A 23,456-nucleotide genomic window follows, 5' to 3' on the forward strand; every position below is an offset into this window, starting at 1 on the left:
GGGGGAGGCCGGGGTCAGCAGGAGTCAGCTGACTTACGGGAGTGTTATGGGGGGAGCAAAAGAGCTAGACATGGGTCTAGCGGAGGGGGGGATATTGGGTTGCTGCTGCATTGGCCGATGGGGAACTCGAAACAGAAGAGGTGGTCGGGACGGGGGTCTACGCCCCGAACTGGCGTAGCTGGATTTATGAAGCGCATTTTGGGGCGGATTCCGGATCTTGATACAGGAAGCTTGATAATGGGGGGGGGATTTCAACACAGTGCTGAACCCAGCATTAGATCGCTCCAGATCTAGGACAGGGAAGAGGCCGGCTGCAGCCAAGGTGCTTAGGGGGTTTATGGACCAGATGGGGGGAGTAGATCCATGGATATTTGCTAGGCCCCTGGCCAGGGAATTTTCTTTTTTTTCTCACGTGCAGAGCCTACTCCCGGATAGATTTTTTTGTTTTGAGCAGGGCGCTGATTCCGAAAGTGGAGGGAACGGAGTACTCGGCCATAGCCATCTCAGACCACGCCCCGCACTGGGTGGAGCTGGAGTTAGGAGAGGAGAGGGACCAACGCCTGATGTGGCGTCTGGATGTGGGATTACTGGCGGATGAGGTGGTGTGCGGGAGGGTGCGGGGGTGCATTGAGAGATACTTGGAGGCCAACGACAATGGGGAGGTGCAGGTGAGGGTAGTGTGGGAGGCGCTGAAGGCGGTGGTCAGGGGAGAGTTAATCTCCATCGGGGCTCACAGGGAGAAGAGAGAGGGCAGGGAAAGGGAGAGGTTAGTGGGAGAGATCCTAAGGGTGGACAGGAGATATGCAGAGGCCCCCGAGGAGGGACTACTTCGGGAGCGGCAAAGTCTCCAGATGGAATTCGACCTGTTGACCACGGGGAAGGCAGAGGCACAGTGGAGGAAGGCACAGGGGGCGACGTACGAGTATGGGGAGAAGGTGAGCCGGATGCTGGCACATCAGCTCCGTAAGAGGATGGCAGTGAGGGAGATAGGTGGAGTCATGGATAGCAGAGGAACTACGGTGCGGAGTGCGGTGAAAGTAAATGGGGCATTTAAGGATTTCTATGAGGAGCTGTACAGATCTCAACCCCCAGCGAGGGAAGAGGGGTGCAAAGGTTTCTTGATCAACTGAGGTTCCCGAGGGTGGAAGAGCAGGAGGTGGCTGGTTTGGGGGAGCCAATTGGGTTGGAGGAGCTGGTTAAAGGACTGGGGAGCATGCAGGCAGGGAAGGCCCCGGGGCCAGATGGGTTCCCGGTTGAGTTTTACAGGAAGTATGCGGACCTGTTAACCCCGTTGCTGGTGAGGACTTTCAATGAGGCAAGGGAGGGGGGGACCCTGCCCCCGACAATGTCTGGAGCACTGATTTCTCTGATCCTGAAGCGGGACAAGGACCCACTGCAATGTGGGTCATATAGACCGATCTCGCTCCTCAATGTGGACGCTAAGCTGCTGGCAAAAGTGCTGGCTACGAGAATTGAGGACTGTGTCCCGGGGGTGATTCATGAGGACCAGGCGGGATTTGTAAAGGGCAGGCAGCTAAACACCAATGTGCGGAGGCTCCTAAACGTGATTATGATGCCATCGGTGGAGGGAGAGGCGGAGATAGTGGCAGCTATGGACGCGGAGAAGGCCTTTGACCGGGTGGAGTGGGAGTATCTCTGGGAAGTGTTGCGGAGGTTTGGGTTTGGGGAGGGGTTTATTAGTTGGGTTAAGCTTCTATATAGAGCCCCGGTGGCGGGTGTGGCTACGAATCGGCGGAGGTCGGAGTATTTTTGGCTGTATCGAGGGACGAGGCAAGGGTGCCCCGTCCCCCCTGTTGTTTGCATTAGCAATTGAGCCTTTGGCCATGGCATTAAGGGAGTCCAGGAACTAGAGGGGGGTGGTCCGAGGGGGAGAGGAGCATCGAGTGTCGCTGTATGCAGACGACCTGTTGCTGTATGTGGCGGATCCAGTGGAGGGAGATGGTGGAGGTCATGCGGATCCTAAAAGAGTTTGGGGACTTCTCGGGCTACAGGCTCAATGTTGGGAAGAGTGAGCTCTTTGTGGTGCATCCGGGGGACCAGGGAATAGGGATAGACGACCTACCGTTGAGGAGGGCGGAAAGGAGCTTTCGGTACTTGGGGATTCAGGTAGCTAGGAGCTGGGGGGCCCTGCACAAACTTAATTTGACGCGGTTGGTGGAGCAGATGGAGGAGGACTTCAAACGATGGGATGTATTGCCACTCTGGCTAGTGGGCAGGGTACAGTCGATTAAAATGACGGTCCTCCCGAGGTTTCTTTTCGTGTTCCAGTGCCTTCCTATTAGGATTACCAAGGCCTTTTTTAAGCGGATAGGTAGGAGCATCATGGGCTTTGTGTGGGCAAACAAGACCCCGAGGGTAAGGAGGGGGTTTCTGGAGCGTAGTAGGGACAGGGAGGGCTGGCGTTGCCGAATCTGGAGGGCTATTATTGGGCAGCCAACGTAGCGATGATCCGTAAGTGGGTGATAGAGGGAGAGGGGCCGGCATGGAAGAGGTTGGAGATGGCGTCCTGCAAAGGAACGAGCCTGAGGGCGCTGGTCACGGCACCGCTGCCGCTCTCGCCGACAAGGTACACCACGAGTCCGGTAGTGGCGGAAACGCTAAAGATCTGGGGGCAGTGGAGACGACATAGGGGTGAGATGGGAGCCTCAGTGTGGTCCCCGATCCGGGAGAACCACCGGTTCGTCCCAGGGAGGATGGATGGGGGGTTTCGGAGCTGGCATCGGGCAGGGATCAGAAGGATGGGGGACCTGTTTATAGACGGGACGTTTGCGAGCCTCGGGGCGCTGGAGGAGAAGTTCAGGTTGCCCCCGGGAAATGCGTTCAGGTATATGCAAGTGAGGGCGTGTGTGAGGCGGCAGGTGAGCGAATTCCCGTCGCTCCCGGCACAGCGGATCCAGGACAGGGTGATTTTGGGTGTATGGGTCGGAGGGCAAGGTTTCGGCGATATATCAGAGATGAAAGAAGAGGGGGGGGCTTTGGTAGAGGAGCTGAAGGGCAAGTGGGAGGAGGAGTTGGGGGAGATTGATGAGGGTCTGTGGGCTGATGCCCTGAGTAGGGTTAATTCTTCCTCCTCATGTGCCAGGCTCAGCCTGATACAGTTTAAGGTTGTTCACAGAGCGCATATGACGGGGGCGAGGCTGAGTAGGTTCTTTGGGGTGGAGGACAGATGTGGGAGGTGCTCGGGAAGCTCGGCGAATCACGTCCACATGTTTTGGTCGTGCCCGGCACTGGAGGGGTTCCGCGAGGACTATGTCCAAGGTGGTGAAAGTCCAGGTCAAACCAAGTTGGGGGCTAGCATTATTTGGGGTGGCGGACGAGCCAGGAGTGCAGGAGGCGAAAGAGGCCGGCATTCTGGCCTTTGCGTCCCTGGTAGCCCGGCGGAGAATCTTGCTATTATGGAAGGACGCGAAGCCCCCAAGTGTGGAAGCCTGGATAAATGACATGGCAGGGTTCATTAAGCTAGAGAGGATAAAGTTTGCCCTGAGAGGGTCTGCGCAGGGGTTCTTCAGGCGGTGGCAACCGTTCCTTGACTATCTCGCGGAGCGTTAGAAGGAGCTTGGTCAGCAGCAGCAACCCAGGGAAGGGGGGGGGGGATTTCTTTGGGGGGGGGGAATATTTGGGTGGGTGGGGAGGGTTTTTTTCCCAGGTAGTATTTGTACAATCATAGGGAGGGTTAATATGTGCGAGAGAAACCCATTGTACAAGTTCTGTACTATGTTTGCTTGACATGTTTATGTTTTGCTCTTTTGTCTTTTTCTTTTCTGTTCCGGGGGGGGGGGGGGGGGGCGGGGGGAGCACAAGGTATTTTTACCCTCCCCCCCGCCAACACACACACAATTATCTGTAAAGTATAACATTCCATAATAAAGATAACCCAATATCTCCTGTTGGAAACTGCACGTGAAGCCAATATGGGTGAGGTTAAAAGTCAAGCACAGCTATGATGCTCTCCAAAATAAGACTGAGAGTGGGCAGGCTGCATCTCAATTCACCGATCAAGAATTGCCATGGGAAGATATTTGAAAACTGCCATCAGCCATTAAATCTGTATCGCTCCTCTTATTAAAATCCTATGATTCTGTGGTGCTATGACTGTGGTTCAATTATTTCAGTTGCTCAAGTAGGTCGATACTCTATTTACATTTAACTGCATCAGAAGCTCAGGAAGCTAGTCTCTTAACTGCAACACTGTTACTATGCTACGTTATTCATATTATTTAAATTATATATTTCAGCAAATTCATGTAATTAGAGTATTAAAAGTTTATTTTTTGATAATTATCAACGTTTGGCATTATTCGGCGGGTCTTGTGTGAAGTTCTACATCAAATATAAAAGGCATTGAATAATACTTATATTAATAAGCATAAGGAAAATGAATTGGTTACCCAAGTCCTGCTACAGTTAGGTGCCTGCATTTTGTGTCTTAAATGAAAGATGAAAGTTAACCAAGCATCAGTACTTATACTTACCCAGCTGTTTTCGTATCTGCAACATGGTTTCCTCCTTTGATTTTGCCTGGAGAGAAGGAGATTTCTGTGGAACCAACTTTTGCTTCTTCAAGGTGACCATCACATACATCACAAATCATCTCGAGCCCTGACAGATGCTGTGGCCTGAAGATTGGAACAATTTCTTTTAGTATTTACACATAGCAAGTTTGAGGTTTCTGCACATGAACATTTGTGCTCATCAAAGACGAGGTAGGTTTGTTCTTAGCACCCGAACCTACATCAAGCTCTCTTGGATCACGGTTACCATGTTAGATAAAGAATAAGCTTTCCTCCATTCTGTGTTAACTATTTAAGACAGTCACAGAAAAATATCACTTTCTTAAATTCAATTTAATACACTTCCATTTCGGACTACAGCCATCCGTAGCCACAAGTGATGCTGCACATTGCAGCCAAAATAAGAACAGGTATTTGTTGTGGGACCAAACCATAGTGAACTGCTTTCAAATCATCCAAGCTCCAGTCACATAGGATAGTTGAAACCAGCAAGCAGATGAAACATTTACCTCATCAGAATAAACTGATTTTAAGCCACTGCAGAGAATCATCCAGTCTCTGTACAGATTTTGTTTCATAAACAACCAGTTGTTAACATGAAACAGGAACATTTACAGAAACTATCAGGACAATGGTGATCAAAATTTCTCAACTGGATGTGACCGTTCTAAATTATTTACTTTGACTCCTGATTACTAAAATGTTTTTATAAGGCTTTTTTTTTTAAATCCTGAAATTCAAGGACAATTTTCTAGATATGTCAGTTTACCCTTGGTATGGATACCATTAGTCCCTACTGACACTTTTTAAAATAAGAGAATTTAAGTACACACCACTCAGGTTCAGGTCTAATCACCCAATGTTGCAAATCTGTGGCACAAATTGTGAGGAGAAACAAGAAAAGAATTGGCCAATGATGAAACAAATCTTAGTGAAGGGCAGTGCATGAAGAATAGAATCAACAGTTATTGTTTAATGAGTTTCTATGTGGATTGAAAAGTGACAGATTTCAAATGCTCCCGCCAGTCCCAAGCCAAGTTTGGAAAGGTAGAGTCTATAAATGTATTACTGGGCATTTTCACATCGCAAGTAGACATACTATGAATATTTCATGTTCACCGCTGGATGTCACTGAAATTGCAATAAAAAAACAAGGGATTCCATACATTCTCATGGCATTTGACCTCTTTCCCAACAGCACAGGAGAATCTAGATTATGCAAACTGTATTGTACAATATTTACTAAAGTCACTGCCATAATTCAAAATCACGCCATGGATTCTTAATAGCATAATGTACATAGTATTAATAGCAAGTTGGCTAGAGGACATGAATAGTATTTCAGATTGACAGGTTATGGATAGGAACGTACCTCCAAGAGGTATGCTGCGATTTTGGCCACAAGGACAGGAGAAATTACACTGACATTTGATACCATGTTAGGGGGCATGTCAAACTAAGTGAGAATGCAAGAAGACAGGTCAGATGGGGCAATTAGGTACAGGTTAAACTCAATGCAGATAATACATTATTGTAAAAAGAACAGTGAAAAGAATAAAGTAGAAACATTCTCAACAAAACGGAAGAACCAAGAACCAATGGGATACAAATATATTTGATCTATAAAGGTAAACGTTGAGGTAAAAGAGGCTGAGAAAAAAAGCAGCAAATGGGATTCTGGATGACTTCTGGCGGCAGCCATGAGCTGAGCAGTCACACAAAAGGTGACTCTTGTCTAAGAACTTTGGTTAAGGCACTTTAACCACAACAAACAGGCACCAAAAGGACAGAGAATCCCCCAAACCAACCCTCCATCAATCGCATGCCAACCAACACGCCGAGGAACCAGCAACACTGCCGGAAAAGCAGCAAAAAAATGAGGAGAGAGAAACCTCAGCATTGGAGCAGGGAAGCCCACGTGGCGGCACGGAACCAGCGACGCTGGTCCCCACGGAATTTCCAGCGGAGACCCAGGCACTGATGGAAAGAATGATGAGTTTCATCACTTCTGAGTTCCAGAAACACAGGGAGGCAATGAAGGAGGACCTCATGGCAGCCATAGGGGTGGCAGTGCAGGCAGCGATGGCCCCCACGAAGGAGGCTATGGGAAAATGGAGCGGAGGCTTGAGGCCCAATAGGTAACAATACGAGACCTCGAGAAAGCTGCCACGGATCAGGGTGATCTGATTCCGGCACTCAAAGCCACGGTGATGAGGCTGGTCACTGACATTTGTGATGATACCAGGTTAGGGGGCATTTCAAACCAAGCCAGAATGCAAGAAGACAGATCAGAAAGGGCGGAGGAGAAAATGTCGACGACCAGGAAAACAAATCACGTTGGCAAAACCTGCGGATCGTGGGCCTACCAGAGGGCACGGAGGGAAGGAACCCCATGGAGTATGTAGCAGCAATGCTCGGGAAGCTGGTCAGCATGGAGGGCTTTTCCAACCCCTTGGAGGTAGACTGCGCCCACAGGTCGCTCCAGCAACAGCCCAAGGCTGGGGAACCTTAGCCCTGATTGTGAGGATCCATAGATACCAGGATAAGGAGCTAATCCTGAGGTGGGCGGAAAGTGTGAAAGGATGCAAGTGGGAAGGACATTCCATCCTCCTGGAGCAGACCTGACCAAACGGTAGAATTTAACGACGCCAAATCAGCGCTCTATAAAAGTAAGGTGAGGTTTTGCATGCTCTACCCCACCAAGCTGTGGGTCAGCTATCAGGGCAAGTAAGGTGAGGTTTTGTATGCTCTACCCCACCAAGCTGTGGGTCACCTATCAGGGCAAGGAGTACTACTTCAATGTCCCAGAGGAGGCCAACAAGTTTGTGTGGAAAAATGAACTGGGGAAACAGTAGTAGAAGGCAATGATCGTAGCGCGGGCTTTAGGGACTCAAGAGGGACAGGGGTGACCACATGTGGGGGTGCAAGGGGTGGAGGGGAGATAAATAGACGGGGCATACTAGTTAACAGGACAGTTGCGTTCACAGTGACGAATACAGTGACGGACCTAGGGTGGCGATTCGTTATGGTCAGCGGGACCCTGGAAGGGGCCACATATATACGCCCCAAAGTGGGATGACGGGCAAGGAGACAGGCTGCCACAAAATAATTAGTGCAGGGACAGGAATGGTAGGATGGTTGTGGCCCTGAACGAGGTTAATGAGGCGGGTTCTCGGAGATTAATTAATTCCTCGATGGACTGAATATACCATTTGTTGGAAAGGACAAGAGACCAGGGCTGGAAGCACCGCAGGACTCGATGAGATCGTGGAATGTATCAATTTCATGCTGTCAAGGAACGCTCCAGGACCAGATGGGTTCCGGTAGACTTTTACAAAAAAAAAATCATTGCTGGCCCCACACCTGCGATTCACTATCGAAGGGGGCACTGCCGCTCACGCTGGCACAGACCTCTATCTCACTGACAAGGACCCAACAGAGTGCGTCATACAGACCCATCTCTCTTTTAAACACTGAAGCTAAAGTCCTGGCGAAAGCACTGACGAGGAGGCTGGAGAGTTGCCTGCCAGAAGTGATCATGGAAGATCAGACCAGATATGTCAAGGGCAGACAGCTAACAGCGAACATCACAGGCCTGTAGAATATAATAATGTCTCAGAGACACCAGAAGTGATCGTCTCCCTGGACGCTGAGAAAGCCTTCAATGAGTAGAATGGAGGTACCTCATGGAGATGCTTGAGCGGTTTGGGTTTGGGCAGGGTTCACCACATGGGTGTAACTTCTGTGCAGTCCTCCCACGACGAGCAGCAGATGAACGCTACCAGCTCAGAGTACTTTCGGCTGCACAGAGGAACGAGGCAGGGAATGTTATCCTCGCTCCTGTTCGCACTGGCAATTGAGCCGCTGGCAATTGTCCTCTATTTCGGCAGAGCAGCGGACCGGCATTCAGAGAGGGGGCAGGGAGCACAGAGTTTCACTCTATGCAGATGACCTGCTCCTCTATGTGTCAGACCCACTGGCCAGCATGGGAAAGATAACAGAACTCCTTAGAGAGTTTGGCATCTTCTCAGGTTACAACCTCAACCTGGAGAAGAGCAAAATCTTCCCGGTTATCCCCCAAGGGGAAGAAGCGAAGCTGGAGGAATTATCATTTAAAATGACGCAAACCAGGTTCACATACCTGGGGATACAGGTAGCTCACAAGCGGAAACTCTCCAGTCTGGTGGAAGAAGTGAAGAGGAAGCAACAATGATGGGACTCACTCCTGCTCTCACTAGGGGGAAGGGTACAGACAATTAAAATGAACGTGCTGCCCAGGTACCACTTCATATTCAGATCGCTCCCGATCTACACCCCCAAATCCTTCTTCTACATCTCTAGGGTACAAAATGCTTGCAGAAGGGGTGACACATGGGAGGCCTGGCCTGGCCAAATCTCCTATTCTAACACTGGGTGGCAAATGCAGAGCAGGTGAGTGGGGTGGCTGAAGAAGCCGGAGGCGGACTAGGTCCAAATGGAAGGGTTCTCCTGCACGTCTCTCCAAGCGTTGGCCACCGCCTCAATCTCAGCCCCCCCACCCCACACACATACTCTTGGAGATGGTGGTAGTAACCACATTCGGTGGTAGTAACCACATTAAAGACCTGAAACCAGTTCAGGCAACACTTCAAACTCGGTGGTATGTCTAAAGAGGCCCCCGTCTGCAATAACCAAAAGTTCACTTCCGGTTAGGGTAGGTGTGACACTTGGGACATGGAAGGAGCCAGAGGTATCTTGAGGGTAAAGGACCTATACGTGGACGGTAGATTAGCGACCCTGGGAGAACCTTTGGAGAAGCTCCCACTCCTGAAAGGCAACGACCTTCAGTATTTACAGCTGCACGATTTTCTCTGCAAGGAGACAAAAACATTCCACCAGCTTCCCTGACACACACTTTTGGACATGGGGTTGGACCAGCTACATATACCGATGACTCCTAGAAAAGGTCAGGACCCCACTAGATGAAACACGATGGGAATGGGGGGGGGGGGGCATGGAGATAGAGGAAAGATTCTGGGATCAATTCCACCTGCTCATGTGCAGGGCTAAGCCTGGCGCAGCTCAAGGTGGTGCACAGAGCGCACCTAACCAAGAAAAGGATGAGCAGATTCTTCCTGGAGGAGGAGGACATGCAAGCGGTGTCAGGGGCGCCAGCCAACCCCACATGTTCTGGTCCGGCCCCAGACTAAATAGGTTCTGGACAGCCTTCTTCGAGGCCATGTTCAGGGCTGTGTGGATTAAGATAGAGCCATGCCCACTTGTGGCGGTCTTCGGGGTGTCAGAACATCCACAGCTCTTCACAGGGAACAGTGCAGACGTCCTGGCCTTTGCCTCTCTGAGCGGCAGGTGGAGATTTCTGCTACGATGTAAGTCAGCAGCACCACCCAAAGCCTCAGAATGGCTCTCAGATCTGGTTGAATTCCTGAAGTTAGAAAAAATAAAATTCTCGATAAGGGGGTCAGAGGAGAGATTTCATAGCACGTGGAGAAGGTTCACAAACCTTTTCGAGGACCTGTTCGTAACCAGCAAACTTCACGATAAATGTAAATAAAATGTTCTCTTTGTAACTATGTACACCATTGTAAAGAAGGAAACGTGATTATGGAGACTATGGTATTCGATGCAATGACAACCTGTGATATATAAGTTGTTGATGGGGTTATTGTGCTTGTTTTTTTTGTTGTTTTGTTTTATTTATCTATGTGTTGATATTAAGTGTCAAAATTTCAATAAAAATACTTTTTTTTTTAAAAATGGGATTTGGAATATATACAAAATACTTAATAAAAAATTTCAATTAAGGGGCAATTTTGTGTGGCCAATCCACCTATTCCTGTACATCTTTGGATTGTGGGGGTGAGACCCACGCAGACACTTGGAGAATGTGCAAACTCCACACAGACAGTGGCCAGGGCTGGGATTGTACCCGGCTCCTCGGCACCATGAAGCAGTCGTGCGAGCCACTACGCCATCGTGCCGCCCTATATACAAAATACTTAAGAGGCAATTACAAATGCAGTTAATTGTTGGCAATTGAGCCACTGGCCATAGCGCTGAGGGGCTCTAGGAAGTGGAGGGGAGTACTTAGGGGAGGAGAAGAGCACCAGGTGTCATTATACGCGGATGATTTGTTGTTGTATGTCGCAGACCCAGCGGAGGGGATGCCCGAGATAATGCAGACACTCAGGGAGTTTGGGGAATTTTCGGGATATAAACTGAATATGGGGAAGAGTGAGCTGTTTGTGATGCATCCTGGGGAACAGAGCAGGGGAATAGATGATTTGCCGCTGAGGAGAGTAACAAGGGATTTTCGGTACCTAGGGATCCAGATAGCCAGGAACTGGGGAACCTTGCATAAGCTTAATTTAGGAAGATTGGTGGAGCAGATGGAAGAGGATTTTAGGAGATGGGACATGGTGCCCCTGTCACTGGCGGGTAGGGTGCAGGCGGTCAAAATGGTGGTCCTTCCGCGATTTCTTTTTGTGTTCCAGTGCCTCCCTGTGATGATTACCAAGGCTTTTTTCAGAAAAGTGGATAAGAGCGTTATGAGCTTTGTGTGGGCTGGGAAGACCCCAAGAGTGAAGAGGGGGTTTCTGCAGCGTAGCAGGGATAGGGGGGGGGACTGGCACTGCCGAGCTTAAGTGACTATTATTGGGCCACCAATATATCAATGGCATGCAAGTGGATGGGGGAAGGGGAGGGAGCGGCGTGGAAAAGACTAGAGATGGCGTCCTGTAGGGGAACCTGCCTGCAAGCATTAGCAACGGCGCCTTTACCTTCTCCCCGAAAAAGTACACAAGTCCAGTGGTGGTGGCAACACTGAAAATTTAGGGGCAGTGGAGACGGCATAAGGGAGTGACGGGTGCCTCGGGGAGGTCCCCGATAAGGAACAACCATAGGTTTGTCCCGGGGAAGATAGATGGGGGATTTAAAGTCTGGCAGAGAGCAGGGATTGTGCAATTGAGGGATTTGTTCCTAGACGGGACGTTTGCGAGTCTGGGAGCACTGACGGAAAAATATGGGTTGCCACCGGGGAATGCATTTCGGTATATGCAACTGAGGGCTTTTGCGAGGCAACAGGTGAGGGAATTTCCGCAGCTCCCGGCGCAAGAGATTCAGGACAGGGTGATTTTGGGGGCATGGGTGGGGGATGGTAGGGTGTCAGATGTATACAGGGAAATGAGAGACGAGGGGGAGATCATGGTGGATGAGCTGAAGGGAAAATGGGAAGAGGAGCTGTGGGGAAGAGATCGAGGAGGGGCTGTGGGCAGATGCCCTAAGTAGGGTAAACTCTTCGTCCTCATGCGCCAGGCTCAGCCTGATACAATTCAAGGTTCTACATAGGGCGCATATGACTGGAGAAAGGTTAAGTAGATTTTTTGGAGTGGAGGACAGGTGCGGGAGATGCGCAGGAAGCCCAGCGAACCACACCCACATGTTTTGGTCATGCCCGGCACTACAGGGGTTCTGGGTGGCAAATGTGCTTTCGAAGGTGGTGGGGGTCCGGGTCGAGCCAGGCTGGGGGTTGGCTATATTCGGGGTTGCAGAAGAGCCGGGAGTGCAGGAGGCGAGAGAGGCTGATGTTTTGGCCTTTGCGTCCCTAGTAGCCCGGCGAAGGATATTGCTTATGTGGAAGGAAGCTAAGCCCCCGGGCGTGGAGGCCTGGATAAACGACATGGCAGGGTTTATAAAATTGGAGCGGATAAAGTACGCACTAAGAGGTTCGGCTCAAGGGTTCACCAGGCGGTGGCAACCGTTCCTTGACTACCTCGCAGAACGATAAGGGAAATGGGGAAGGTAGCAGCAGCAACCCGGGGGGGGGCAGGGGAGGGCCCACGCGGGCCCTCAGGGGTTTCCTATAGTTGATTGTATATTAGCTATTTATACTGGCGTGTGGGACTCCATTGTTTTGGAGTTATTATTTTGTTGGCAGTTGCCGTTTAGTTAATATATTATTTATTTGTTAAAAAACGGTCATTATTATTTATATTGTTTTAAAGTTGTAAAAAGGGGAAAATCCTGTACTGTTCTTGTTTGACAGAAAAAATTTGAATAAAATATATATATTTTTTAAAAACAAATGCAGTTAATTTGGATAGGCATTTATTACACACATTTCCAAACTTGTGTACATTTCTAGGCATCCCTTATAAAAAGAATATTATAGGCATGGAAGGGTACAGCAAAGATTTGCTGAATACTAGGAGCTTATAGTATGAAGGCTTGAATAAAAGGTTTGGGACTGGAATAAAGAAGGTTAAGACAGAAATAAACAGCAGTTTTGTAAACCATTATTGGTTTTGAAATAGCACGCTGTGACATTTAAGTCATTCTGTGCACCAGCAGACGTGTGGTAACAAGGAGGACTTAAATCAGGATCAACATATTTGTACTGTGCCTTTCACATAATAAAGCATTTGTAGGTGCTTCACAGGAGCATTATCAAACAAAATGACACTGAGCCACTTAAGGCAATGCTAGTACAGATGATCAAAAGTCTGGCCAACAAGTGGGTTTTAAGGAGTGTGTTGAAGAGGAAAGCAGGTAGAGAGGTGAGATGCAAGTAGGGTATCCCAGACAAATGGCCTCGGCAACTGAAGGCATATCACCAATGGGGGAGTAATTGAAATTGGGATGCGGAAGAGGCTCGAACCAGAGGAACATATGATGTGGAGATGCCGGCGTTGGACTGGGGTGAGCACAGTACGAAGTCTTACAACACCAGGTTAAAGTCCAACAGGTTTGTTTCGATGTCACTAGCTTTCGGAGCGCTGCTCCTTCCTCAGGTGAATGAAGAGGTCCCTCTTCATTCAGAGGAACATAGATATTTCAGAGGGTTGCGGGCTGAAGAACCTTATAGAAGTAAAGAGAGACAAGGCTATGGAGGGATTTCAACACAAGGAAAAAAAAATTCAAATGGGACTTAAGTGCAAGTTAAGAGATGGACTGCTGTGTTTTGGATGACCTCAAGTTTGTGGAGAGTGACATATGGGAGAACAGCCAGGACTGCGCTGGGATAGTCAAGTCTAGAAGTTGCAATGGCATGAATGAAGGTTGCAACAACAGATTTGCTGAAACAGAGGTGAAGGCAGGCGATGCTACACAGGTGGAAATAGGCAGTCTTAGATGGCACGATAATGACTTCCGGTGGCGACCAGGTATGAGTGATCGCACATTTGGCTGCTCCCACTTATGGCGGTGTTTTGGGGCCTTTTCCCCGATTAACAGGTGGATGTTTTGATGGAAAACGGCACAGGAGTGGTGCAGGAAGAGCTTATTCCACCGGTGGATGGATTCATGGACCAGAAGTGGTTTTAGGTGAAAGAAGTTGTCGGAGCGAGAAACTTGGCTTGTGACACAGGGGAAGATGACGGAGGGTAAGAGACTGGCCCTACCATCTCAATGGTCGATGGAACAACTGGTGAACTGCTTGAACGAGAAGTTCACCCAACCGAGAAAGAAGTCTCTGAAGGACCTGGCAAAGTCGGTGGACCCGCTTAAAGCAGGGATCGACCGTGTGGAGCTGAGGCTGGAGACTCAAAGCCAGGACATCCAGAAGGTGGAGGAGATGGTGGGGGAGCAGCTTACTTCGCTGGCGGCTGAGATGGGGGTGATGCAAGATACCCAGAAGCGGCTTCAGGAGAAGGTGGAAGATCTGGAGAACTACTCCAGGAGACAGAACTTGAGGATTGTGGGGTTGCCAGAGGGCATTGAGGGAGCAGACGCTGGCTCGTATGTAGCCAAGTTGCGAGAGAGGTTGCTGGGAGAGGGGGTCTTCGAACGGCCCCTGGAGCTGGACCGGGTGCACAGGGCGCTGATGAGGAAGCAGTAGGGTAACGAGCCGCTGAGCGCGATGGTGGTGCGGTTGCACCGGTTCCTTGATAAAGAACAGATCTTGAGGTGGGCCAGGCAGACGAGGCGGTGTACCTGAGAGGGCAGCGAACTTCGAGGATGCCAGGACCTGGGTGTGGAGCTGCCAAGAGGAGAGCGGGCTTTAACAGGAGGAAGGCTGCCCTCTTTAAAAAGGGGTGAAGTTCGTGATGCTGGATCCGGTCTGCCTCTGGGTGACCTACAATGGTCAGGAATATTATTTTGGGACACCGGAGGAAGCAATGGAGCTTGTGAGAGACAATGGATTGGCAGGAGGATTACATTGGACATTGGAGGTGGTGTTTGGGGAGGTTGGCTCACTCTGTTCCTTTGGCCGGGGAGGCCGCAGGGGGGGGGGGGGGGGGTCCTCCTCTTCTCTTTTGTATTGTTTTTCCCCTGGGGGGTTGTGGGTCTTTTCTTCTTATGTGGTTATGGCAGTAACGTATCTGGGGTATGGGGGGAACCAGCATTGGGGGGTCTTCAGTTTGTTGGCTGCACTCGGGGCTGTTTTGAGGGGATATGGGAGGGTCATGGGTGAGTGCTTTGGGCTCTGTATTTTCCTCTGGGGGGTATTGTTCTTCTGTAGGGACGGGTGGAGGGTTTCTCTCTGTCTTTATTTGTTGATATTGTTGTTTGCACTAAGATAGTGTTTGAGCGGGTGAGAGGGGAATCAGTGGGGGGTAAGATCATAGTATCATAGAATTTACAGTGCAGAAGGGGCCATTCGGCCCATCAAGTCTGCACCAGCCCTTGGAAAGAGCATCCCACTTAAGCCCATGCCGCCACCCTATGCCTGTAATCCTGTAACCCCACCCAATCCTTTTGGACACTAAGGGGGAATTTATCATGGCTAATCCACCTCACCTGCACATCTTTGGACTGTGGGAGGAAACCTGAGCACCCGGAGGAAACCCACAGACACAGGGAGAATGTGCAGACAGTGACCCGAGCCGGGAATCGAACCTGGGACCCTGGAGCTGTGAAGCAACTGTGCTAACCACTGTGCTGCGAGCCATGGGCGGGGGCTGCGAGGGTAGCTGGGTGGGCTAGTTCATGGAAGCGCAGTGGGGGGGTGAACAGGTGGTTAGTGTGTTGATGGGGACTGGGATTGTTGTTCTGTGTGTGTGTGGGGGGGGGGGGGGGGGGAAAACGGGACTGCTGACAGGGGAGGGACTTTTGAAATATGGCGGAGGATTTTGGTGAGGGGGGGGGGGGGGGGGGGGAAAGAAGAGTCCCCCAACCAGGCCGATCATGTAAAATGTGAGAGGGTTCAAAGGGCCGGACAAGAGGTCTCACATGTTCCCGCATTTGTGGAGCTTAAAAGTGGATGTGGCATTCTTGCAGGAAGCACACCTGAAGATCGGGGATCAAACTAGGCTAAGGAAATGGTGGGTAGGTCAGGTCTTTCATTCAGGATTAGATATGAGGACAAGGAGGATGGTGGTCTTGATAAATAAGCGAGTAGCGTTTGAAGTGGGGAACGTAGCGGAATACTCCGGGGGGAGGTTCGCTCTAGAGAGTGGGAAATTGGAGAAGATGCCGGTAGTGTTGGTGAATGTTTATGCCCCAAATTGGGAGAACGTAGTTTATGAGGTGGGTGGTGGGGAAGATCCCGGATCCTTGCACCAGTTGATAATGGAGGGGGGGGGGATTTTTAATAATGATAATCTTTATTGTCACAAGTAGGGTTACATTAACAGTAGAATGTGGCCCCTAGTCGCCACATTCCGGCGCCTGTTCGGGTACACAGAGGGAGAATTCAGAATGTCCAAATGACCTAACAGCTGTTCTGAGCCAAAATTGGATCGGTCAAATCTGAGGTCGGGGAGGGTATCGGCGGTGGCAAGGGAATTGAAAGGGTTTATGGAGCGTATAGGGGGTGGGGTGGAGGTTCGGTAGGCCGAGGACGACGGAATTTCTGTTTTTCTCCCATATGCTTAGGGTGTAATCCCAGCTCAATATTTTGTGATGGACAGGATGTTGTTGTTGGGGGTGGTCGGTTGGGAGTACTTGATGATTGTACTCTTGGACCATGCGCCGCATTGAGAGGACTTGCTGGTGGAATTTTTTGGGGGGGATGGGGAGAAAGAGTAGATTTGTGAGCGGGTGAGGGCTGCTATTCGGGGATGTGTGGAGCTCAATGACACGGGTGAGGTTTCGGACGCCACACTATGGGAGGCACTGAAGGCAGTGTGTGTGTGTGTGTGTGTGTGTGTGTGTGTGTGTGGGGGCTGTTGGGATGTTTATTTCATTATGGATGCAGAGACAAGACGGAGCAGGCGGAGATCGCGAAGTTAGGGATGAGATTCTGCAGTTGGATAGGAGGTTTTCGGAGGCCCCGGAGGCAGGGTTGTTGAGGGAGTGGCAGAAACTCAAGATGAAGTTTGGAATATCCACCTGTAAGGCGGTAGGGCAGTTGAGGAGGGCTGGGGGGTGGTCTATGAATACAGGGAAAAGGCGAATAGGATGTTGGCACATCAATTGAGGAAGCAAGAGGCGGCAAGGGAGATCGGAAAGGTGAAGGAGAGGAGGGGGAATATGGTCTTGGACCCGATGGGGGTGAATGGGGTGTTCGAGACTTTTTTAAGAGACTATATGAGCCGGAGCCCCCAGCCAGGGTGGAGGGAATGAGGGGTTCTTTGGATGGGTTGGAGTTCCCTAGGATGGAGGAGTATCTGGTGGAGGGGCTGGGAGCTCCTGTTGGGCTGGTGGAGGTGGTGGAGGGTATGGGGGCGATGCAGGCGGGGAAGGCTCCGGACCGAGATGCGTTCCCGGTGGAATTTTATAAAACGTTTTCGGGGACCTTGGGGCCTGCTGGCAAGGGCATTCAATGGGGCGAGGGAGCAGGGGCTGCTCCCCCTGATGCTATCGCAGGCCTCGATAATGAGGTCAGAGCTCATCTCATGGCCAAAGATGACACCACGATTGCAAACTGTTATCAGTGAGAAGGTCCGAGTCGGTAGCTCGGCAATAGAATTTGGAGTGGCTTCGGTCTTCCAGTTTTTCATATTAGGAAATATCTCGACAGCCCATATCCGTACTGAACTTAAGATGATGCAAAGAATTAAATGGAAAAATAATTACTCCTGCACTCTCCTCAGCACAACACAATTTATTAGAATGTGGAATACTTTACTGCAAGTAGCCATAATATAAAAGAACCATATAAACATTTGAAAAGAAAAATTATAAAAAGATTCTCAGACAGTAATTTCAATTAACTGTACATTCTACTGTTCCCCTATTGGCCTGCTGTCTACTCACAATGCAGCCTAAACCCAGATATTCATAGTTACTGGAGTTCCCCATTGGCAGCAAGAGAAAAGGGTACTACAAAATGCAGTATTAAGTTACATGAATCAGGGACTGGTATAGATAAACCAAAATGTACGATTAGGTCATAGTGATTGGGGGTCGGTGGGAAGGAAAGCATCAGTTAAGTTGATAACAGACAATAGTACAATTACCGAAGTCCTGGTGTGCTTCTCCCCGCTCTTATATTGTAGATTTTTATCTTGGCTCCGAGTAGGCAACTTAATGCTGTGCACACACGCAAAATCTGCCCTCCCTGGGAAAATAAAAATGCACTTTCAGAATCTTAACATTTGTACACAAACACAGCAACATTTATTATACAGCAGTAAGAATGCTACTTTAAGCACTTCACAGAAGTGTAATCAGCCAGCCAAAGCTTGCGTTATTAGATGGGTTGAGGTGAGTCTTAAGGAAAAGCGTGGAGTTTAGACTGTGAAGCTCAGGCACCCGAAGATACATCCACCAATGTTGTGGGGAGTCAAATAAAGAGAGGATGGCGGAGATTACAGCGTTAAGGAAAGTGAAAGCGAGGAAAAGATTTAAATATGAGGATAAGAATTTTAAATTTGGAGGTATTTTGGGATCAGGAATCAACAGGGGTCAGTGTGGACATTGTGGCGATTCAGGCTATGTTGTTTTATATGGAGTGTGAGGGATGGGATATAGGAAAGAACAGCATCAGAATAAATGACAAAATGATATTGAGGGTTTCAGCTGCAGATGAGCCAAGGTAGGGATTGGTGCAGAAGGTGATGTTCATGGAGGTGGAAGTAGGTCGGTTCTGTAATGCAGATTTTGGAATTGGGTGGTTGTCTTGGTTTTGAATGGGATGTTGAGGTTGCTGATAGTCTCATGCAGCTCGAGGCAGTGTCTGTAGAGGGTATGAAAATCATTCATAGTGGTGGCAAGGTATTTGTCAAAGACAGTTGCTTTGCTCATCCCAGTGGTGAACTGGTGGTAATTGCAGCTCATCCAAGATTGGATGTCAGACAAGTAACCTGAAAACACATAGGCAGCAGAGTCTTCGAGGTGGTGAATAGGTAGAACTAGGTGCCATTGTGTACATGTCTGTGGATGACATGTCCAAGGGGTAACATGTATACAAAGATGATGATAGGGCCTGGGATGGATTCATGAAGAAATGTAGGGTAAAGTGATAGTGCTTGAATCCACAACCTCTAAGAAGCGAAGATGTTACCAACTGAATTGTGGTTGAAAGCTCAGTATGTGATGTGTTGGAGACCATTAACTTCCACCCAGTAGGTCATTGAAAATGTACTTACTACCTGAATTTCCACAGGTTGATAATGTACAGTTGCCAGGTCTGCACAGGTCTTTTAACACGTACTAGGTTAATGACTGCATCAGGAGGCATCTTGGCAGTATCCCCTTATATTTTGCTCTCCCAGCAATACCTCTCACTGATGGCATCAATAATATATTGGTCAAAATAACTACATAACAAATCAGCAGCACGATAGCATGGTGGTTAGCACAATTGCTTCACAGCTCCAGGGTCCCAGGTTTGATTCCCGGCTTGGGTCACTGTCTGTGCGGGTTTCCTCCGGGTGCTCCCACAGTCCAAAGATGTGCAGGTTAGGTGGATTGGCCATGTTAAATTGCCCTTAGTGTCCAAAATTGCCCTTAGTGTTGGGTGGGGTCACTGGGTTATGGGGATAGGGTGGAGGTGTGGGCTTGGGTAGGGTGCTCTTTCAAAGAGCCGGTGCAGACTCGATGGGCTGAATGGCCTCCTTCTGCACTGTAAATTCTATGATTCTATGAAATCAGTGTATGTTTTAAAATCACAATTTATTTTCTTCCCAAACCATACCTTATCTAGTGGGTGAAAGTTTGTAAGATAAATAACACATTATACATCGTCGTCACTTCATGGTTTTATTACAGGTCCAGTATAATAGGAAGGCCTAAGCATTTTGGCTTAAGTGCATGCTATTTATTGACCTCGCAAGCATTTTAAATATTCATATATCTCAAGTTGCGACGACTATCAATCCTGATTTAGGACTTATCCGCCAATCGTGCAACACCAAAACTCTTCAGGCCTCTGAAATTCAAATTGTGCAGTCGAGAAAATTAAATATATATAAAATTGCACAGAGGCCAGAGTTTGCCTGGGGTCTGTTGGGACAGATTGATAGCGCTTTTTCTTAACCCAAGGACAATTGCCTGGACCACTGGCCCTGCAAGAGTCAAAGCCCTGACCAGATTGAAATGGATGCACATCATGGCCAACACTGGGTACATTACATACCCCGCAAGTTCCACCAGACGAATTTTATTTTATAATACGATATTTGTGAGGGTTCATTATGATCAATTGTTAATGCCATACCCACAATAAAGAAACATTTCAGAATTTCACTCTGCAGCAATACCAGTTTAATCCCCGATGCCTCTCGGCTAGAACCACCATTCAAACATCAATTACTCCGTCCTGCTCCTCACAAGGCCCCGAAAGCCGCGAGGTCGGCGGAAACGGACCCAACTGCAGTCACCAATCGCACTCACCCCCTCCATTATCCCACCGTCAATTTCAAAAATCTGCTCCGCCATTGCCGTGAACCAAAAGAACCGCGTTCGCCTAAAAAGCCGCAGCTTCAGAACAGCTCGGGACAGCGACCCGAACCGGATCCTGACATCAATCACCCGCTAACCCCGCCCCTCACATCAATCACCCGCTAACCCCGCCCCTCACATCAATCACCCGCTAAACCCCGCCCCTCACATCAATCACCCGCTAACCCCGCCCCTCACATCAATCACCCGCTAACCCCGCAACTCCCATCAATCACCCTCTAACTCCGCCCCTCATAACAACCAGCCACTGAAACCACGCCCCTCACATCAATCACCCTCTAACCCCGCAACTCCCATCAATCACCCTCTAACTCCGCCCCTCATAACAACCAGCCACTGAAACCACGCCCCTCACATCAATCACCCGCAAAACCCCGCCCACCACATCAATAGCTAAACCCCGCCTCTCACATCAATCACCCACTGAAACCCCGCCCCCCATCAAACCCCCCGTGAAACCCCGCCCCTCACATCAATCACCTACTGAAACCCCGCCCACATGTCAATCACCTGCTAACAGCACCCCTCAAATCAATCACCTGCTAAACCCCGCCACTCACATCAATCACCCGCTAAACCTCGCCCGTCACATCAATCACCCACTGAAACCCCTCCCCTAACACCAATCACCTGGTGAAACCCTGCCCCTCACATCAATCACCAAGTGAAACCCCGCCCCTCACATTAATCACCTGGTGAAACCCCGCCCCTCACATTATTTACCCAGTGAAACCCTGCCCCTCACATCAATCACCCAGTGAAACCCCGCCCTCACATCAATCACCCAGTGAAGCCCCACCCCTCACAATCACCCAGTGAAACCCCGCCCCTTACATCAATCACCCAGTGAAACCCCACCCCTCACATCAATCATTTGCTAAACCCCGCCCCTCACATCAATCACCCAGTGAAACCCCACCCCTCAACAAACCACATTCCACACAACAAACCCCGCCCTTATAGTAAATATTGTCGCTCACACAAATGCCGCCCCTCAGAACAGGTTCAGGCCCAGGTTCGATCCCAGCCCTGGGTCACTGTCTGTGTGGAGTTTGTACATTCTCCCCGTGTCTGCATGGGTCTCACCCTCACAACCCAAAGATGTGCAGGGTAGGCGGATTGGCCACACTAAATTGCCCCTTAATTGGAAAAACATAAATGGGTACTCTAAATTTATTTTTAAAAATCTTTGCCTTCCACCTCAACGGCCTGGACATTTCAATGAACCAGCTCCAGCATGATACCATCATCAAATAAAACACTTTTTAGCATTCTGAAGGAACCATTCCATCTGCAACGCCCTGGCCCATTCCTTAGTCATTCCCAACAACCCCTCCCTTTCTGCCAGTACCTGGACAGCCGGGTTTCAGCTGGTCCGTCTCCTGACACTTTTATTTCTAGTATTTCCGAACACTGAGAGATGGAGAATGAACACAAGAGCTCACAAAGTAGGAACAGGAGTAGATCATATGGCCTGTTGAGCCTGCTCCACCATTCAATTTGATTATTGCTGCCCTTGGGCTTCAACTTCACTTCCTTGTTTATTCCCCAAGTCTCTTGATTACCTGAGAGACCAAATTTCTCTCTATCCTGGACTTAAATGTATTCAGTCATGTAGCAACCTCTAGGGTAGAGAATTCCAAATATGCACAATCCTTTCAGTGAAGTAATTTCTGCTCACCTCAGTCCTAAATGATTGGCCCCTTATCCTGAGCCTGTATCCCCTTGTTTTAATTCCCCAACCAGCAGAAACAAACTCTCAGTGTTTACCTTATTGTTGGATTTATTAATTGTTTGGTGTCCTTTAAGAATTCAACTAAATACATACTGGGGAAAAAAATGATTTTTAGAAATGCTTAATCTGTAAAAAGTATAATCAATGTCCTGGAAAATGAGTAAACTGTTGAACTCTTAAGGTCATGTCCGCAGATACTAACAATGTTTCGAAGAATGTTCCATGTAAGCTCTACCTAAAGAAACAATATGTGGATATGCCATTATACTGAAGACACATTTAGCAAATTGCAACAATCAAGTAACATAGTAAAGCTAGTGACTAATCATGACGAAAAGGCTTTAACCATGAAAAGGTGCATGGGAAACTACTGTCAGGGAAATATTAATTAATCTTGAGTAAGTGATTAATGTTTAATTAACTAATCACCTGTTGAGTAATTGACACCTTTTTCTGAACAAATCATGGGGGTCTCGGCTGTGAGTTGGAACCAATGAAAAATGAGTAAGGGACTAAACTATAGATAAGGATTTCCATAAGAATATGATCGTATGATTAATCTTTGAGCAGAATTCTAGCCTTCCGGAATTCTTGAAGCATCTGTTGAAATTACTTTTATTTTCCATGTATTTTCTTTACATTTTTCTTGTGTTTATGTTTTAACGCTTTTTCGCTATGTCTTGAAACGTTTATGTATTATTTTGATCCAGTTTTGATTCAGTTCTTATGTAAGTATATTAAGTGAATACTTGGCAATAAAATCATGTTTTGGACACCTCCAATCAACTGGACTGGTTACCTTATTTTGGGGAAAAAATAAGAGATCCGACACCTATCAAGCCTCTTCAGAATCTTATACATTTCAATGAGATTGTCTCTCATTTTTCCAAACTACAGAGAAAATAGACCCAAGTTGCTCAGCCTCTCATTGTAAGACAAGTTCCCCATCCCATAAGACCATAAGACCATAAGACATAGGAGCGGAAGTAAGGCCATTCGGCCCGTCGAGTCCACTCCACCATTCAATCATGGCTGATTTCAACTCCATTTACCCGCTCTCTCTCCTAGCCCTTAATTCCTCGAGAAATCAAGAATTTATCAACTTCTGTCTTAAAGACACTCAACGTCCCGGCCTCCACCACCCTCTGTGGCAATGAATTCCACAGACCCACCACTCTCTGGCTGAAGAAATTTCTCCTCATCTCTGTTCTAAAGTGACTCCCTTTTATTCTAAGGCTGTGCCCCCGGGTCCTAGTCTCCCCTGCTAATGGAAACAACTTCCCTACATCCACCCTATCTAAGCCATTCATTATCTTGTAAGTTTCTACTAGATCTCCCCTCAACCTCCTAAACTCCAATGAATATAATCCCAGGATCCTCAGACGTTCATCGTATGTTAGGCCTAC

General features: G+C 48.6%; 1 protein-coding gene across 1 annotated transcript in view; it reads right to left on the reverse strand.

Annotated features, from left to right (window-relative positions):
- Positions 1 to 20,404, reverse strand: part of rtca (RNA 3'-terminal phosphate cyclase) — a 57,099-nt gene extending 36,695 nt beyond the window's left edge. Inside the window, exons 1-3 of the mRNA XM_072511380.1 lie at positions 20,247 to 20,404; positions 17,870 to 17,970; positions 4,494 to 4,637 (exon numbers count right to left, since the gene is read on the reverse strand). Coding sequence (XP_072367481.1) covers positions 4,494 to 4,637; positions 17,870 to 17,970; positions 20,247 to 20,291 — 290 coding nt within the window. The 5' untranslated portion in view covers positions 20,292 to 20,404. The remainder of the gene's footprint in view (positions 1 to 4,493; positions 4,638 to 17,869; positions 17,971 to 20,246) is intronic.
- Positions 20,405 to 23,456: the final 3,052 nt, after the last annotated feature.

The sequence above is a fragment of the Scyliorhinus torazame genome, chromosome 7 (assembly GCF_047496885.1).
Source record: "Scyliorhinus torazame isolate Kashiwa2021f chromosome 7, sScyTor2.1, whole genome shotgun sequence".
NCBI classification, from domain to species: domain Eukaryota; kingdom Metazoa; phylum Chordata; class Chondrichthyes; order Carcharhiniformes; family Scyliorhinidae; genus Scyliorhinus; species Scyliorhinus torazame.